The 16,581-nt window shown below is 38.7% G+C and overlaps 2 protein-coding genes across 2 annotated transcripts in view; both read left to right on the forward strand.

The window, feature by feature from the left end:
* LOC117989048 (metabotropic glycine receptor) overlaps positions 1 to 16,581 on the forward strand; it is a 281,440-nt gene that overhangs the window by 61,312 nt on the left and 203,547 nt on the right. The window lies entirely within an intron of this gene.
* LOC117989031 (protein asteroid-like) lies at positions 6,990 to 8,606 on the forward strand. Its single transcript, XM_034976336.2, has one exon. It carries the CDS (start codon positions 6,990 to 6,992, stop codon positions 8,604 to 8,606), a length of 1,617 nt encoding a protein of 538 aa, XP_034832227.2.

A 16,581-nucleotide genomic window follows, 5' to 3' on the forward strand; every position in this document is an offset into this window, starting at 1 on the left:
TTGGCATATGACGCGTTCCTTATGCTCTTAGATTTATATCCTCAAAAGTCCCAACCCCTAGGATGTCGGCTTCCCCTTTTCCCTCTTCATTGTAGCTCTTCTTGCGACGTTGTTGCTCGTACGCAAACGGGTACAGAAGTGACGCGCAAATGACGCGAGCTGCCGCTTACTGCGGTAATTGTAGTGCGATAGGTGCGACGCGCGGCCTCAAATGACGCGCCCTGTTGTGCAGCGCAGCGCAGCTCAGGTAAATACCGTACCACCTTTATGCGAGACGCGATGCGGGAGCGTCCACGACGCGAATCTTTACCTACATGCATTAAATATCGTGGAAGGTGACCGCCACGTGGCTGACGTTCCCGTTTCGTTGTTACTTTGGCCCCGCAGGTCTGGAGTTCTGGTCTTCTGGATCATGCTATATATTGCGATAGTGTACTACCAACTTTGCATTGCAATTGCAATCGACTTCAAAGAAGAAAAAATTGAGGTCGATTGCGATTGATATTGCATCCCACAATAAACTTGATCGAAATGGAAGTAAAATCGAAACAAGCAAAGGCTTTACCAAAAGATTTTTTGGTTAAAGCTTTACTTTTTGTTTGGGATTTGAACCTGTGGCAAAGATAATACATATACTACGATTACCTATGTTAGATAAATGTTAATCCTTGACTACGGTCTCACTATTACTAAGCCTCCACTGTCCGTCTATCCATCCGTCCGTCTGTCAGCAGGCTGTACCTATCTCGTAAACCGTAATAGATAGAGAGTTGAAAATTTCACAATTTTTTTTTATTAAAGCGGCAATAGAAATACAAATTCTGTGAAAATTTCATCTCTCCACCCATTACGATTCACGAGATACAGCCGGCTGACAAACAGGAGAGCTTCTACCGATATGTAATTAATGGAAAGGGTTCACGACCCTCAACAATGAGTTATAAAGATGCAGTGAAAATGACGCAGAGAATGATGGCTTCTCATCGTCATTTAAATAAATCATTAGATACACCAAGCCGAATACATAATTCGTTTCCATCGAAACCTCTGAAATGCTGAAATTATGTATCTAAATTTCCGTGAAATTAATTTTAGTAAAGCCAGATAAATTGATATAGGCAGTATGGCCAAAGCGCCATTGAATAAAAGATCAATTTGGTATCATTAACGATATTATTTCTAAAGCACATCCGCGGGCGAATTGAACAAAGCCGGATAAATTTAACTGGGAACTATTTTGTGGAATTATGGTACGCCATTTTATGTTACGGACAAAGTCTGCATGTGAAATGAGAAGTTAGTTTCGCCCGCCCTAAATCTATACTTTAACTTATAATAAAACTATAAGGGACCAGTAACCCCGGCTCCATACGTTGGTCCCAACGTTGGCCCCAACGCTGTTCGCCCAACGTGTGGATCGGGAAATTAGCATTGGCCCCAACACTCGCGCCAACGTTGGGAGTTGGCCATTCTGTGTCGGTTTTTGGGGCCAATACCTCAAAAGGAAAAACGGAACCCTTATAGGATCACTTTGTTGTCTGTTTGTCTGTCTGTCTGTCAAGAAACATACAGGGTACTTCCCGTTGACCTAGAATCATGAAATTTGGCAGGTAGGTAGATCTTATAGCTGACATTTGGGGAAAAATCTGAATACCTCGAATTTAGGGTTACATCACACAAAAAAAAATTAAATTGCGGTCATGAACTAATAATTTGTATTTTCAACTTTCAAAGTGAGATAACTATATCAAGTGGGGTATCATAATATGAAAGGTTATATACCTGTACATTCTTAAACAGATTTTTAGTTATTTTTATGCATCATAGTTTTTTAATTATCGTGCAAAATGTCAAAAAAATACGACTGTAGTACGGAACCTTCATTGCGCGAGCCTGACTCGCACTTGGCTTATAGAGGCTTAAATGCACTGCTTACCCCAGTTGTAATAGCTCAATGCATATTTTTCATTATGACCTGCCAGTAAACAGGTTTCTACGTAACTAATGCCTACCCTGGCTTCCACACGGTGCACGCCACTGGGTACATACTTTCTTAAGGAAACATCTTGTAACAACATTTTCTTTGTTAGAAAATTCCCTATTTTCTCTCAGCTTTATCTAAACAAGGTGGTAACAAAAACCGTCGTTGGCACACTTGAGGAAATTTAAATTTATACGATCCTTGTTCCTGAAGGTAATTACCAGCTGCACACTTGAGTGCAATGTGAGTAAGTGGGGTTGGCTCTATGCCAGACTCTGGCGTCTCATCCTTTTAGTAACATGCGTAGGAGTAGACACATATATCTGTCATTTCTTTTTCGTAATCTCTATCATGTCGCCTTTTATACAATGTCATCATCATCCACCCATTGCCGGCTCTCTAATAAGTACGGGCCTCCTCTCAGAATGAGAAAGGTTTGGCCATAGTCAAGTCAGAGTCAAGTAATTTTTGTTAAAAAGGTACCAAAGTACATTTTCTGACTGTCAATAATTGTTGAATTTATAAAATAAAATCATGTAATCGTGATAATCGTTTACGTAAACTTAAAACGAAAGCTAAGAGGGTTCCAAACGCATCTGAGAAGAAATTTATTAATCCTATTACGCTGACCAAGTGCGAATTGACAGAGTTGACCCACCTTTAAGAAATATGTTTTCCTTCACCGTTAAATATTTTTAATTGGGTAGGTATTTGACTTCATCAAAAATAAATTATTTCTCATTGATTATTAAATAGAGGGGCTTCCAAAATACGTAAAATCCACGTCCTTTGTTGGTTTTAAGTGTAATAACCATTTTAAATTATGGATTAAACTAAAAAATCACGTCAAATGATTGTGACGTAACACACCGGTATTTCATAGAATATCGCATACCAAGCGCGCGTTTTGACGTTTGATAAAAAGTTACGGATTTGACTAGTTGTCAAATACCGTATTGTTTGAAACGCAGATAACTCAAAGTTTGAGTGCGTGCCCGGAATCAAGTCCCGTTACCAATTCCGCGGAACAAAGAAGTTGTGCAGTTTTCATCAGCCTTTTTGATATGTACCAACGGAAGTATGATTTAAACTTGATCTAGTTTGGACCAAGTGGTCTCATGGTCTGACTAAGGCTGACGTCGCATTATACCTTCTCCCCTCGAGCTATGGTAGCTTTTGGCATCATCCGACATTAGCGGAAATAACGTTACTTGTAGCGAAACCTAATATATTTTCTCACATCTACGTGTCGTTCAAAGTTTGCTGAAATGAAATGTTTTATTTGTAGAAAATTTATTGATTAATTAATAATGTCCATAAATCAATGCACTAATAATATGGAAACGTTTTGCGATACCACGAGATATAAAAAATAATACATGCATTAGGTTTATTTAAAAAAAAATCTTTAAATAAGCGTTCTTAATTATATGACCACAGCTGTATTTTGACGACCTCCCTGGCGCAGTGGTGAGCGCTGTGGTCTTATTAGTGGGAGGTCCCGGGTTCGATTCCTGGCAGGGGTTTGGAATTTTATAATTTCTAAATTTCTGGTCTGGTCTGGTGGGAGGCTTCGGCCGTGGCTAGTTACCACCCTACCGGCAAAGCCGTGCCGCCAAGCGATTTAGCGTTCCGGTACGATGACGTGTAGAAACCAAAGGGTTTAATAAAAACTGCCATACCCCTTCCAGGTTATCCCGCTATCATCTTAGACTGCATCTTCACTTACCACCAGGTGAGATTGCAGTCAAGGGCTAACTTGTACCTGAATAAAAATAAAAATAAAAAGATAGTTTTTGAATTATCCTGCAAAATGTCGAAAAAATACGACTGTAGTACGGAACCCTCATTGCGCAAGCCTGACTCGCACTTGGCCGGTTTTTTGATAATAAAATGAAATGATTTTAATGTCGCAGAAGGAAATTACGAGTGATATAGGGAGCTGAAATATTTAATTTAGTTAGTTCAAGCATATTCATTTGAGTTTGCCATAATTTTTCCACAGGCGTTCAGTTCAGATCTAGATCTAGACTCTAGAGTGCCTGAATTCAGGCAATATTTTAGGTATTATTACAGGCTACAGCAGTGAATGTCAAGGGTGAGGTGAATTAGATTTTTATTAAAAAAATTAAAGTTACCTTTATTTATTAGGAGGAGAAACGAAAGAAGTTTTTGTTAGCGAAAGAAGTTTTTGTTTCTAGGTATCTTTACGAATATGGCTTACGTACGATTGTTTCGGAAATCCTTTATAGGTTACTAGATGATGCCCGCGACTTCGTACGCGTGGATTTAGGTTTTTTGAGATCCCGCGGGAACTCTATGAATTTCGGGGATTAAAAGTAGCCTATGTATTATTTCCCCGGGATGCAAACTACCCTTGTACCAAATTTCAACAAAATCGGTTAAACTGTTGGGCCGTGAAAAGCTAGAAGACAGACAGACAGACAGACGGACGGACAGACAGACAGACACACTTTCGCATTTATAATACTAGTATGGATTAAGGTTAAGACGTTTCAATAGTTTTCGTTTCTAGATAATCTTTACGATTGTGGTTAGGAACGATTGTTTCGGAAATGCTTTACGAGTAGGTTATTTACCTAATATTTACCTAGGATTGAAAAATCAGCACTTTTTAGGGTTCAATATCCGAAAATTAAAAAAATTAATTAGTGTTGCTTCGTATACGTACAATGAGGTGAGGTAAATTGCTCAGAAGAAATACCTGTAGAAGTAGCCCTAACGTGACTTTTACTGTTAAAGCGAGATAGCTAAATGCATTTACGCTCTTATTAGAACGTGACAAAATGATTATTTTTTGTCCAAGTATCACCGTGACCACCTTTTTTGCTTAAAGAAATAATCATTTTGTCACGTTCTAATAAGAGCTTAAATGCATTTAGCTATCGCGCTCTAACAGTAAAAAAGGGCTACTTCTACATGTATTTATTCTGAGTATAAAAAATAAAAATTAATCAGGATTCTCAAGTTACCCATAGGCTGCTAGTTTAACGCCGGCCCCACACGTTGCCCCCAACGTTGGCAAAGCTAATTTTCCGATCCACACGTTCGCGTTGGGCGAACAGTGTTGGGGCTAACGTGTGGAGCCAACGTAATAATATTTTGAGTACACATATTTTGAGTACAGAGTTACAGGGAATCCCCTACCCATAGATTTTATGGCAAAAATTCTTGAGCAGTAGGTAGAGTTGTTATGCTAGATCAGAAGATATCGATGTTTACATTAAGTGCGTTATAATTACCCATATTGATAATATGGTGATAGAAGGACAAACCTAAAACCAACAAATCAGCAAACAATGTGGCTAATTCCGTTGTACACTATCTCTAAACTAAACTAAAATGGCACGTCTAAATCTATTGCTATCCATTTCATAATGTGGCTTGCAGAAAAGGATAGCGCTAGATTTAGACTTGTTAATTTAGTTTAGTTTAGAGATTGTGTACAAGAGAATCGGCCCCAATCTATATCTAAAAATATAAACGAAAAGGTGATTGACTGACTGACTGATCCACCAACACACAGCTCAATAAACAAACTACAACTACAAACTAATAAATATTTTAGAATGTTCCTCACTTTTACGTCAGAAGTCGACAACATAATCGATGTTTGAAATTATCGATAATTAGATACCTAGTATAAACTACAACCCTATGGCAAGCCTATGGCGATGGTGCTATATTTTATAATGTTCCTTAGCTTAGGTATAAACTCCCGGTGGGCTAATGTAACCGGCACAATTTTACGGGATTTAAGACGTGTGAAGTTAGTGACTTGTGAATTATTCTTAGAATAACAAGAATTATTCTTTAAAGAAACATTTAAGGACAAAGTTTTGGCAATAAAGGATTGTTATTCTATCATTTTTAAATTTAGAATCGATTTTATCTTCTTTAATACAAACCAGGTGAGTGACTAGATCAATTATTTACTTTTATCTATATACCATCGAAATGACGTCACTTTAACGTCGTTTGACGTATATAATATTTAAGTAAAAATATACAATCAGCTCGTAACTTCAGTCTAGTGCCGACGTCACTAAAATGGCGGCCACGCGCATTACCAATTTGCGGGACTTATATCTACATACTACTACTGTTTCCCACATTATGTTTTTCTTTATCTGTGTAGATCTGAATAGGTATTATGACAACCAACTCACTGGCATTTAGGCTTTGGTCTGTACTGTATAAGTCCCGCAAATTGCTAATTGGCGTGGCCGCCATTTTAGTGACGTCAGCACTAGACTGAAGTTTCGAGCTGATGGTATATTTTTACTTAAATATACGTCAAAACGACCTCATTTCGATGTTAATGAGACATGGTTCCAGCGCAATAGCAATTTGCGGGACTTATAACATATCGGTAGTTACCAACATAGCGTTTGCTGCAAGGCATGGCGAAATTGACAGGTTGAAATGGCAATTGGGGAGGGAACGCCCCGCACACCCCCCACGCTAGCCCGGTGCGGGCGAGTGCGAGTGACGTGCGGGTGTGCGGAGGGTTCCCCTGCCTCATACCCCGATTGCCATCTCAACCAGTCGCGGACTAGGTATGAGCAGAAACGATAGAGTTGTGAAAGTGGAAGTTAAGGTACCTACCTACTTAGCTACTGACTAACTTTAGAACACTAACTTGGAAGGGGTGGAATTTTATAATTGCGCGAGTCTGACTCGCACTTGGCCGGTTTTTATGTTTTCTCAAGTAGATTAAATGATTTTTTCCTTCTTTCCAGTATTAAACATGCGGATAAAAGGCCTTACTCCAATTTTAATACTTGACTTGAAGCCTCAGAAATTAAATAATACAACAGTGGTCGTCGACGCACAAAGTGTAATCTTCAGTATGTACAATAATGCACATATTCCGTACGTATTCGGTTGCGAAAGTGACAAATTTGCTAACTTTTTAAAGATTTATCTCGACAAATTTAAAAAAGCCAACCTGAACTGCTACTTCGTCTTAAGCGGCCATGCGAATATGAAAAAGTTCAAAAAGCATTTTGAGGAGCGCCTCCACGGACGAAATTATGATCCTAGCATGGAACTCTTGTATGATGACATCGTTAAGCCGATATTTGCTAGAGACATTTGGATTCAAACCTTGAATGAAATGGGGTTTAAATATGTTGTCTGTAGTGATGACCTCATCCCGGAATGTATCGCGCTTGCTCTAAAGCTCAAGTGTCCTCTTGTAGGCAATAACTTGCAATACTTTTTCTCACAAGTGGAGTACATACCAGAACTTAACACTACACTGGATGAAAATATGAACCTGCAATGTGGCATGTATACGCTATCCAGCTTTTTGAGAAGACGTAATCTGACAGAAGATAAAATTATTTTATTCCTTATGTTGACTGATGAACTCATATTAGAACAACAGGTTTTCCAGTCTTTCTTTAAATCTAACAAAATGTTGAATCGATATGACAGATTAAACCCTGATAGGCTACTGACATGGCTCACAAAAAGAAGTACAGAACAGGTTGAAAAAGAGATTTTTAATGTACTCTCCAAATCAGATCAAGTCTTATATAAAGAAAAGAAAACTAATTTGGAGAAGTTGACGCAAGAGAGAAAGAAATCTGATACAAAATTTACCCACTATGTGACAGATAAAAACAAAGCTAAATTCGCACAATCAGATCCAGACTGGTTCGAAAAAGGAGTATTCTTGGAATATATCGCCACACCTTACGTCACTCTGTACAGATATAAAGTTGTGAAAGCATCTAATTTTATAGAAGACTATGAACAAGAAAACTCTATAATGGTTTCAATAGATATAGTGAAATATGCTTTCGATTTGCTAACGAATTTTGAAGGTGGTAAAATGAACGTTGAGCTTGAAAAAAGTGATTCCAGTCATGAAGTCGACCAGACGCTAAAATACGGGCTGTCTATTCGCAAGCCAGATTATGAAGCGACGCTAAGCGTTTTTGAAAACGGCTGGGACAATATAAAGGAACTGAACCTTTTAAAGCATTTTATTACTGAATCTTTGCAGTCGTTCGACTTCGCTCGTTTGGATGGAGCACCGGCGGACTCCAAGCTCTTTCTTATTGCACTGATGTACTTCTCGCGAAAGAAACCCGAAGCAAAACTGGAAATATATGGTATATTGTTATCTTACATTATGCTGGGCGTTGTTTTTGTGAAGCTGGACATAGATGCCAACGATTTTAAGTCTAAAAAAGAAAGCGTTTCCGAAAAACCGTTAATAGATTCATTTACTGACAAGGACTTAGTGACTGCAGCAGACTGTGAAGTCGCTGGATCTCTGATGAGTGAGTATTTCCAGTTAAGAGAAGATGAGAGATGTATAATATTTGATAGGAAAGTCTTACATCCTTTGGTTGAGTTTACCCGCTGCTTGGAAGAGTTAAATTACTTAAACCAGTTGTGTGGATCGGAGTTCAATCCCACTATTTATAGAAAAACGTTTAACGGAACGTTCATATACAGGGTTCTGTATGTGATGAAGGGTCAGGATGGCCTTGAGTTTATCAAGAAAAAGTTAAACCCGGCGCCAACTGTTCTGGCATTTTTCACTGGAATACTTAGGATTTACGAATCGATTTTTTACGAATACTAATTCGTAAAGAGTTAATAATTATGAAAAACTTGCGTTTTTATTTAAGTTTCTCTAACTTTTAACGATCAGTACACTAGTATTAGCTACAGGTTGCACAATATGTTAATTGTTAACACCGCCGATTTCGAGTATCTAAGCACTATAAAAAATTCAGAGGAAAATAGATCGAAATTTCTTTTGTCATAAGGTTTGCATTCGTACATTCGTCTACAGCCACAAGTGAAAAACAATAAAACAAAAAGCCTACTGCTTTTTGTTTTATGAAAATAATCTACCTACTTTAATAAAAATCTCCTTAGGTTTATTTTACATTGATCCATTATAGCGTTTATAGAAATCTATCAATGTTGTCATGATGTGCAAATTGTCAACCTGTCGCGAACTATAGCTTTTTTTTTTCTTACAAAATAACAGATTTAAAAAAAAAAAAAAACTATAGCTTAGGTATTTCTCCTGTGTTTTTAAGGTTTATAGATAGTTTGTGATTGTGAATTGCGATAGACCTAAGTAATATTATAAGTATTTTGTTTGTACTTTACTTATCTCAGATATTAATTAAATAAAAAAATTAAATAAAAATCTTTTTTGTTCGAATAAACTTTTACAAGTGCTTACGAATAGTCGGATGCATCTACCACTGGTTCGGAATGCCTTTCCTACCGAGAAGAACCAGCAAGAAACTCGGCGGTTGCTCTTTTCAAATATTTGATATAGGTACAAGATTATGCCATGTATAAAATAGTATTTGCAGTCTTGTGCGTTGCTGGAACGAGCTGCAGGTCAAATCCACGCTCTTTTATCATTTAGATAATCTTCAATTGTGTAATATGCTTTTTTCAGGAGCATATTTTTAATAGATTTTTTAAACTTGTGCAAAGGTAAGTCCAAAATAGTTTGCGGGATTTTATTATAAAAGGTAATACCAATACCCACAAATAACTTTTGGGCTTTTTTGAAGGAATTAGGTAGTAGCAGTGGCGTGCACAGGGGTTTGAAGCTAGGGTAGGCACTAGTCAAGTAGGAGCCTGTTCACTGCAGGTTATAATGAAAAATATGCATTGAACTATTACAACTGGTGTAAGCAGTGCATTTATGCCTCTATGACCTGCACGCCACTGGGTAGTAGGTACTCTTTTCATTTATTAATTGTGATACTATTACTATAGTAGGTAGATGAATATAGTACATCTGAGTACCTACCAACTTATTTAGTTTTTAACCGAGTTCAAAAAAAGGAGGAGGTTCTCAATTCGTCGGAATCTTTTTTTTTTTTATTTATGTTCCCCGATTACTCGAAGACGCCTAGACCGATTTTGAAAATTCTTTTTTTGTTTGAAAGGGTATACTTCAAAGTTCCCATTTAAATTTGGTGAAGATCTGATGAACATCTTCGAAGATAGATACTGGAACTCCTCAACGGATAAGAGTAAATTGCTCGCGATCAGTGTAATAGCTTAGTAAACAGTAGATTTTTAACCAGTCATAGCATAATTGCATCTTCTTCTTCCTTACCTTATCCCACGCTACGTGGGGTCGGCACAACATGTCTTCTTCTTCCACTCATTCCTGTCATTCGTCAACGTATTATCCACCTCTTTTTCACGCATATCCTCTTTCACGCAATCTATCCACCTTTTCTTTGGTCGTCCTCTCCTCTTTTTTCCTTCCACATGCATACTTAACATTCTTCTAGTGACATGGCTTTCTTCCCTCCGCATTATATTCCCATACCATGCCAGCCTATTACCCCTCATCTTTTCTACCACTGGCGCTACTTTCAAACTACCCCTTATATATTCATTCCTTATCTTATCCATCCTTGTCACACCACACATCCATCTCAACATTCGCATTTCAGTCGCATGTACTCTCCTTTCATCCGTCCCTTTTACCGCCCAACATTCTGAACCATACATAGCATAATTCCATGGGGCCACTAAAAATTGTGAAATAAAATTTTTTTACAAAAAAAATAAAAACCGACTTCGATACACAAACACTAAAAATTGAATAATAATTTAATTTATTACCGAATATATTATTATGTATACAAGAGTTAATATAGTTGTGGATTCTTTGTGGAGTCTCATAAAAATATGAAGTCTAGACGATTCGCGCAGCTAAAGCTAATTGGCACCGGCACCAAAAAGTATTATTATGGAACTATATTAACTCTTGTATACATAATATATTCGGTAATAAATTAAATTATTATTCAATTTTTAGTGTTTGTGTATCGAAGTCGGTTTTTATTTTATTGTAAAAAAAATTGATAAAAATATAGAGCCAAAGTTTGATAATTAAACTATTTGTTTTATTTATAACTAGCTGATGCCCGCGACTTCGTCCGAGTGGATTTAGGTTTTTAAAAATCCCGTGGGAACTCTTTGATTTTTCGGTATAAAAAGTAGCTTATGCCCTTCTCCGGGATGCAAGCTATATCTGTACCAAATTTCGTCAAAATCGGTTTAACGGATAGCCCGTGAAAAGCTAGTAGACAGACAGACAAACACACTTTCGCATTTATAATATTAGTATGGATGGATGTTACGTTTTCATATTGTGTCTTTTTTAGTGCACTAAAAAAAACTTTTAAGTAAGTACTTTAAAAAAGTTTTTTGTACTATAAGTTATTAGCTTACGCTCGCGACTTTGTCCGCGTGGACTACATGAATTTCAAACTCCCATTTAACCCACTTAGGTATGGAATTTCCAAAAAATCCTTTCTTAGCGGATGTTTACGTCATAATTATCATGCCAAATTTAGGCCGATCCGTCCAGTGGTCCGTAGATCAGTCAGTCAGTCTGTCATTTATTTATTTTATTTTTATTTTTCATGTAGGTACCTCCAAAATTGTAGTTACATAGTAGTAATAAATTAAGTTACATTAGAAATGCTTATCTCTGAATAGACATTAAGGTATCGTCGAAATTTCTAAGCATCTAACAGCCGCACTCTGAGTCGCTAATAGTTACTTAAGATTGAGTTAAAACGAGACAGATTTATGTGAGAGATATATCTCCGTCTCGTTTTAACTAAACTTAAGTAATGATTAAGCGACTCTGAGTGCGGCTGTTAAAGTGAGGAGGACATTATACTTAAACTTAATAAACCGAATAAAAAGAAATAGTTTTCAGCTTGTCTACAGAGAGGTGAGAGTTAAGTAGAGACAAGAGCATTTTTCGGTGTGATTAAGTCAATCCTATTATCGGGTCTAGAAATCCCTGACTCATCACTGCCCCGAGGGGTCAGCGGCAGGCTGGGGTCCAAAATAGGGGCGATGAATTTTTTAGATTTTAAAACAACTAAAAAATTTTTTTTTGCATGGGTATAGTTAAAGACCTGGAGAGTGACATAGGCTACTTTTTATTCCGGAAAATCAAAGAGCTCCCATGGGATTTTTAAAACCTAAATCCACACGCGGACGAACTGCGGGCATCATCTTGTATGTGTGGATATATGGAGCAATTAAATACAATATTGCCAAAACAGTTGCGGCATTTTATTAAAATTGCTGCAGATTGCCCTACTAATTTCTTCAAACTGATCCATACGTGTTGCCGATAAATTGCTTAAAAAATTGCATAGTGAATTTTGCAATTCCTTTATGCTCTGGAGGGCAAAAATCTTCTCAAACCGCATTCTCTTATCAAATAGACAGTGTGAGATAAGTTCTCTTGGTCTGCCTCCATGAAATTTTCTCACTTATTTGCATTTTCTATAATGATGCCATTACATGAAACTGCGATATTGCCATGACTTGCAACCAAATCGTGACTGTCATTTTGCGGCATTTTCTGTGATGGTTATTATAGGTCGTGTTATTGCCAAGTCACTTTTTCAATCAGAATCCAATTTCTGAGGATATTCTTCCGCCACCCTTATACCAAACTTAATCAGTACCCTTATTATAAATGCGAAAGTGTGTTTGTTTTTTGGTTTATTGGTTTGTTGGTTTGTAGGTTTGTCCTTCAATCACGTTGCAACGGTGATTTACATGATATTTGCATGGGTATAGATAAAGACCTGGAGAGTGACATAGGCTACTTTTTATCCCGGAAAATCAGAAAGTTCCCACGGGATTTTTAAAAACTTAATTCAACGCGGGCGTCAGCTAGTTACATAATAAAATAATGCCTTGGGAAGTTGGGCTTATCGCAATTGTTGTTGCTAAATGCTAGGCTTGCTGCACTACCTAACCAATAGCACTGACAAGTCAATATACAGGGTGTAACCAGAACGCTAGCAAAAACTTAGCGTTATTGTTATACTACCTAAACACAAACCAATAACCATTTGCCTCATTTTGTAGTTTTTGTGATTTAGTTTATTTTCAAACCCGCAATGTATAGCGTGCGAAACTCGGGTCAATGCTTCGCCTAGGTCGCGGCATTGACTCCGAGTGGCCTACTTACGCAACGTTCGTTAAACTAGAGGTAGGAGAGGGAGAGAGACGCTAGAGCGTCAGTCAGATGTTTTATCTAAATATATAAAAGGAAAAGGTGACTGACTGACTGATCTATCAACGCACAGCTCAAACTACTGGACGGATCAGGCTGAAATTTGGCATGCAGATAGCTATTATGACGTAGGCATCCGCTAAGAAAGGATTTTTGAAAATTCAACCCCTAAGGGGATGAAATAGGGGTTTGAAATTTGTGTAGTCCACGCGGACGAAGTCGCGAGCATAAGCTAGTTAGCAATATGTCGTTAACTTTACAAAATTATAGGATTTTTTTATTTTTTTTCGCGTTTTTTTTTGTGGTATCACATCAGTAATCAACAGTACTATTACCTGTCTTCGTTTTTGCCAGCGCGGCGTTCTGGTTACATCCTGTATAGGTGTATACCTACTATGAATGTCGCGATAGTCTGGTTGTTAACACGTCCCGCGTCCACCTCCCACCCCCCACCGCTCCCACAGTAGTCATTAAACGAGTCGCAGGGAGCCGCTGGATAGCAGCGGGGCAACACCGTATGGAAGTCCCTACAAGAGACCTAAGTCCAGCCGTGGACATCTATCGGTTGACAATGATGATGATGATAAAATGGATGACCATATCACATGAACCTGAGCGCTGGCATGTAAGCTTGTAGTCATTAGTCTACGCAATTTTGCGACGCTCAATCCTGACATTTATTAAGTGACGGAGATTAGGGCGTCTCTCGCAGGATAAGGGGACGTGTTCTGTATTAATCTAAGTCATACGTGAAACCTGAGGCCTTGATGAATTAGCTGACTAGCTGATGCCCGCGACTTCGTGCGGTAGATTTACTGACGCTGGCCATACACGATCAAGGTTACCGTCTTTGCAGGGGTCTTGAAGCGGAGTCCAGTAAACTTGACTGTGTGTGCTACCAGTGTGCCTGCAATCTGCATATACTGTCAAGTTTACCTCCCGTGGAAACTTCTTATCCGCCGAAAAGCCGTACGTATTAGTTAAGTATTTGTGATCTTTTTTTTGTCTTCATGCTTTGTTTTTTGTTGTGTTTTTGTTTTGTTTTGTTTATGTAGGTCTGTCTGGTGTTGTTGTGTTTTGTACTGTGCGCTATGGTCCCAAATAAAAGGTTATTTATTTATTTTTCATTTTCCGGGGTAAAAAGTATCTTGTCACTCTCCTGTTAGGCTAACATGCGCACCACGAGAAAATTTTGTCTAGGCATTTACTCGTCTTATTTGTATGAAGAAACACGAGATAATGCGTAGTCAAAATTTTCTCGCGGGGCGCATGTTAGGCCCTCTGGTCTTCAACTGTATCCATGTAAGAAATCAGGTCAATTCATTGCTCCGTTGCGACGTAATTGAAGGACAAACAAACACACTTTCGCATTTCTAATATGGGTAGTGATTAGTAGGTATGATATGAAATTACTTTGTACAATTAATATTCTATTCAGAGAAGACAAAAGCCACGATTTAGACAAAAAGTGTTCATCTAAATATGTAAAAGGAAAAGGTGACTGACTGACTGATCTATCAACATACAGCCCAAACTACTGGACGGATCGGGCTGAAATTTGGCATGCAGATAGCTATTATGACGTAGGCATCCGCTAAGAAAGTTTGTTTGAAATTTCAACCAGTAAGAGGGTGAAATAGGGGTTTGAAATTTGTGTAGTCCTCGTGGACAAAGTCGCGAGCATAAGCTAGTTACACAATAAAGTTTAAGTTACGGTCGCATAAAAGTGGGAATTAAGTTGCGACGGCCAAGTAACGGCGGATAACAGTCGGATCGCCGTAAAATAAGCGGCTTACGGATCTTCGGTTTAAAATTTTATTGTAACTCCGGCAACGGTCCCATGTAATGCCGGCATAAAACGCTTTAATACTGGCGTCTGCACAACAGAGTAAGTACCTACTTATTACAACGACGACTAATTTATTGCTTAACTAGCTTATTCCCGCCACTTCGTCCGCGTGGACTACACAAGCAAACCCATATTTGAATTTTCAGAAATCCTTTCAAAGCGGGTTGCAGACCGAAAACTAAGCTATTCCAAAGCTAAGCTAGGGAAGCTAGGCTAAGCCAAACTAAGCTAAGATAGAAATAAATGGCGTGCACACAAAGAGCTAAGCCAAAGCTCAGTTGTGTTGCGGAGTTCAATTAGACGGACGTCAGGCGCTTGCTATGAATATAATCGATGAAGAAAGTTCCGATGATGAATACGTTACACATAGAAAAAGAAGATTAATACTGACTTATTATTATTATATAAGAAAACGACATTCTAGACCTTGGATATGTCAACACATTGAGTCTCGGCACGCAAGTGGAGAGTTTAGAACTTTATTGCTCCATATTCGCTACGAAACGACCGTGCGTACGACAAAGGACACTGGACAGCACTGGCGAAGGATGTGCGAAGGGCGTGCGGGGAAGGCGGGAGGGACATAGCTTAGCTCGCGTAGCTGCGCATCGGCATACACAACTAACATAACTTCGCATATTTTAGTTAGCTCACATAGCTTAGTTCACATAGTTTGCGGTCTGCACACAAGTATGGAAAACTGCGTCAGCTATGCGAGCTAAGCTAAACTAACTTAGCTTAGCTCTTGGTCTGCAACCCGCTTTAGCGGATGTCTATGTCATAATAGGCTATTTGCATTCCGAATTTCAGCCAGTTCCGTCCAGTAGTTTTGTGCGTTGATAGAGCAGTCAATGAGTCAGCTTTTGCTTTTATATACAACGTTAGTTTTAGTTGACGTAAAAACCGAAACATGTGTCAACATTTTTACATGAAGAATGTAGTTTTTTATGTGATATCATATCAGTAATCATCAGGACTATCACCTGTTTAGAGCCTGTATGTTTGAACATACACCGCTTGAGTTAGATTAAGGGGTCTTCTTATTGTTTTTTTTTTAATTTATAGACTAGCGCTTGGCTGCAATCAGGCCTGGTGGCAAGTGGTGGTGCAGACTAAGATGGAGCGCGCTTTACTAGAAGATGCCTATTCACTCTCGACTTGAAGGTACCCATCTTATAATAGGAGGGGGAAACTGATGCTGGAACGGTGTTCCAAATCTTATTCTTAAAGACGTTACGTTGGAAAGTTTGCTGCAGGCAAACCCGGGCCCAACGGGTTGCGAAGCTGAATTAGCAATGGGCAGGGCACATAGCTCGTACAACCGATAGACGTTGGGGTCCCAAGGTGCTGGAATGGCGACCTCGCACCGGAAGACGCAGCGTTGGAAGACCCCCCACTAGGTGGGCGGACGACATCAGACGAGTCACACGGAGCCGCTGAATTCAGGCGGCGCAAGACCGTGGCGTGTGGAAGTCCCTACAAGAGACCTATGTCCAGCAGTGGACGTCTATTGGTTGATGATGATGATGATGATGATGATGATCCCACCCGATTTGCATTAGCCAAGCAAGCTATCATTATACATTTTGCAGTACAAGACTAATGAAATTATCAAAATCCCGCAGAGACGAGACTGCGTCCAAATTATCCTGGGGTCTGGAAGGA

Source organism: Maniola hyperantus, chromosome 2 (genome assembly GCF_902806685.2).
Source record: "Maniola hyperantus chromosome 2, iAphHyp1.2, whole genome shotgun sequence".
NCBI classification, from domain to species: Eukaryota; Metazoa; Arthropoda; class Insecta; order Lepidoptera; family Nymphalidae; genus Maniola; species Maniola hyperantus.

Bases quoted from the DNA above. Each gene is read 5' to 3' on its own strand.
- LOC117989031 (XM_034976336.2), top strand. From the start codon at position 6,990: ATGAAAAAGTTCAAAAAGCATTTTGAGGAGCGCCTCCACGGACGAAAT.